The sequence below is a fragment of the Rhinopithecus roxellana genome, chromosome 5 (assembly GCF_007565055.1).
Source record: "Rhinopithecus roxellana isolate Shanxi Qingling chromosome 5, ASM756505v1, whole genome shotgun sequence".
NCBI classification, from domain to species: Eukaryota; Metazoa; Chordata; class Mammalia; order Primates; family Cercopithecidae; genus Rhinopithecus; species Rhinopithecus roxellana.
In genome coordinates, this window is record NC_044553.1 from 2,246,477 (window position 1) to 2,249,689 (window position 3,213).

At 46.9% G+C, this 3,213-nt stretch overlaps 1 protein-coding gene across 1 annotated transcript; it reads right to left on the reverse strand.

Moving 5' to 3' along the window:
* Positions 1 to 1,000: 1,000 nt before the first annotated feature.
* Positions 1,001 to 2,733, reverse strand: LOC115897714 (protein FAM183BP-like). The gene is made up of 2 exons (XM_030931594.1): positions 1,955 to 2,733; positions 1,001 to 1,857 (listed from the first exon to the last, which is right to left on the reverse strand). Exon 2 carries the CDS (start codon positions 1,648 to 1,650, stop codon positions 1,243 to 1,245), a length of 408 nt encoding a protein of 135 aa, XP_030787454.1. The 5' UTR covers positions 1,651 to 1,857; positions 1,955 to 2,733; the 3' UTR covers positions 1,001 to 1,242.
* Between the last annotated feature and the right edge of the window lie 480 nt (positions 2,734 to 3,213).

Below are 3,213 nucleotides of genomic sequence, written 5' to 3' on the forward strand. Positions count from 1 at the left end.
TTTGGTGTGAATTGTCTTTTTAATTAGAATGTAGCCATTCTAATATGTATGTAATGATATCACAATATGGTTTTAATTTACATGTACCTAGTTTCTAATGAGGTTGAGCACCATTTCATGTGCTTATTTTATATCCATATATTGTCTTTTGTGAAGTGTTATTTTTTTCTTTTTTACAACATAATTTTTAAATTGAATTGCTTTCTTATTGCGGGATCTGGCCAGCAGCCTGCAATGCAACGAGGCTCTCTCTTTGTTCCCAGGCGAATCAGCAGGTCAAGAAATAATAGACACACACAAGATAGTGAAAGCTGGGTCCAGGGGGGTCACCACCTTCTGGTCCCGCGGTGCCAACAATGCACTGGATATGGCAGCATTTATCCTTAAGTTTAGTGAGGGCAGGGGTAGGTTAGTGAGGGATTTAGGGTCATTGGATTATGAGGTAAGATGTCACATGGGAGGCCGGGCGCGGTGGCTCAAGCCTGTAATCCCAGCACTTCGGGAGGCCGAGACGGGCGGATCACGAGGTCAGGAGATCGAGACCATCCTGGCTAACGCGGTGAAACCCCGTCTCTACTAAAAATACAAAAAATTAGCCGGGCGAGGTGGCGGCGCCTGTAGTCCCAGCTACTCGGGAGGCTGAGGCAGGAGAATGGCGTGAACCCGGGAGGCGGAGCTTGCAGTGAGCTGAGATCCGGCCACTGCACCCCAGCCTGGGCGACAGAGCGAGACTCCGTCTCAAAAAAAAAAAAAAAAAAAAAAAAAAAAAAAAAAAAAATGTCACATGGGGATGAAGTAATTCTTTTTTTTTTTTTTTTACAGTTAATAACAATGTATTTTATTCTTGAAAATCGCTAAGAGAATGGATTTTTAAGTTATGTATTTTATTCTTGAAAATCGCTAAGAGAATGGATTTTAAGTTCTCTCAGCACAAAATAAGTATGTGAGATTCTCGATTTAACCATTCCACCATGTATACATATTTCAAAACATCACATTGTACACAATAAATATATGCAATTTATTAATTTTAAAAACAAATGGTTTAAAATGTTAATATTAGTCACTTCCATATGATGAGATAATGGGCAATTTTTATTTCCTTCTTCCGCATATTTTTTATGCTTCCTAATTTTTGCCATTATCCATGAATTATGGACGGGGGGTTAAAGTAATATTTACTCTTCTAGGCAGTGGATATTTAGGACATTAAATCCAGGAACTGACTCCATTGCTGAGATGCTACTTGTGGCGATCATCTTCTCCCAAGCTCCACATTTTAGCTTTGTACAGAGTGATGTCATTGTAGACCCTAAAGTGGTTCATCCTGTGGTCACTGCGTTCTGGGTCGACCAAGGGCTCTGGGTCCCACCCAATTTCCTGGTTTTCAGTTTGTGCCTCTGGGTACTTCTTCCTTGGCCCCTGGGCAGCATGGTGAATGAGATTCAGAAACCTGGCGTCTGCGGGTTCCTCCAGGTTATCATGCCAAGACATGGGCTTCCTCGTAATCCTGTGAACCTTGCGCAGGGGATTCACGTGGTACTGCGTGTAGAGTTTCTGGGTTCGTAACTCTTTGAGGTACAGCTCCCGCAAGATCTGGTTCTGATGGACCTCATCTGTGACCACCCTCTCTTTCCGGTGTCCCGCCATGGCCTTGGAGCTGCTCGGTGGGTCCCGGGCTCTCTCGGCGTCCTCTTGCCACTCGCTCGGCCGCGGGCCTTCTGCAGTCTCTAGGCAACGGCACCCCACTCCGTCTCCAGGCAACAGCGTTCGTATGATACCGCTCTGGCCTCTCTGAATCCAGCCTGTTTACTAGAACTGCCTCTGGATACTGCCAGGAAAAAGGCTTGCCATCAACTGACAAACCCAGGAGATAATGAACATAAAACTGGACCTCACGTTGGCCAATCACCTCCCTCCTTGAGAACAGATTCGATGCTTTTCAATCCCCTACCTTCTCTGCCCCTGGTTCTGCAGTTTGCTCTGTGGTTACAGACCAAGTTCCACGGAGAAGCCAGGTCAAATGCAGACGCTTGTGCAGTCTGGCTGCCCAGGCAGCAGAGGAAAGGCGCAGGCCAGGCTGAATATTCGCTTGCCATGGTCTTGGATTCCCCGTGTCTGCCAGGTCGTCGCTGGGAATCCACAGTCCTGGCAATTCTGAACCGCCTGAGAACTGCCCCAGTAGGAGGGAAACCATTTCTCCAGGGTGAGATTTGTAAGCCGTCAGGTCTGTTTGGGGGTGGCTGGATAGGGAGTGGGGACTAGAGTACAGGAGACTAGCAATAAGGGCTATGAGGAGGGCGAGGGGGGAAGATAGGAGGGCACTGGGAAAGGGGTGCCTGACGAACAGGGTGGCGGCACACAGATGGCCTGGTAGTAACAGAGGAAGAGCTGGGTAGAAAGTTCCTTGAGGTAGGGTACTGGGAAGGGGAGACATCGGTCAGGTTGGGCAAACGGGTAGGGCAGAAAATCGAACAAGATGGACAGCCCTGGAGGGGAGGCTGAGGGCAGGAAGTTTGAGGAGTAACGGGGGGAAGGAGGGCTGGAAGACGAGAGCGGGAAGGAACAGAAAGAAATGGAGCCTGGGGTTGAGGCCGAGAGATTGGAGGTAGCTTTCTAGTCATTTTTCCAAATAAGCGCTGTAGTAACTCACTTGTCCAAACGAATCAAAATGAGTAACTGAGATGTGCTGAGACCGATTCCAGCTTTTATCCCCTCAGAACATTCCATCACAGAATGCCTATTATGAAATGTACATTTATCTCCTTAGGACATTTCATCACAGAATCTCTATTATGAAATGTACATACTCCCCTTTGTTCCAGTGAGGAAGCCCCACCAACCAGAGAATAGATCTCAGTTTCTTGGTTTAAGAGTGATCATGGGAAATAGCAAAGACAAGAAATGGGGCTGTAATATTGGTCCCTGTTCTTGGGATACCATGTAGTTTTGCCCCTCCGCAGACAAAGATTGATCAAGGGGCTAACAGAGGTAGGGGCTTGGGGCATAGGAGAGCAGTTCTGAAGCAGGAATTGGGAAAATGGGAAGTCAGTATCCTAGTCTCATTCCCTTACTACATTGTTCAAAGCCCTTTCACATTATCTACCTCACTACGTGAATATGCATGATTAGAGATGTTATGTTCATTTTACCAGTGAGGACACTAAAGACCAGAGAGGGAAGGACCATAGGCAGGCAGTGGGTGGGTAAGCA

Bases quoted from the DNA above. Each gene is read 5' to 3' on its own strand.
- LOC115897714 (XM_030931594.1), bottom strand. From the start codon at position 1,650: ATGGCGGGACACCGGAAAGAGAGGGTGGTCACAGATGAGGTCCATCAG.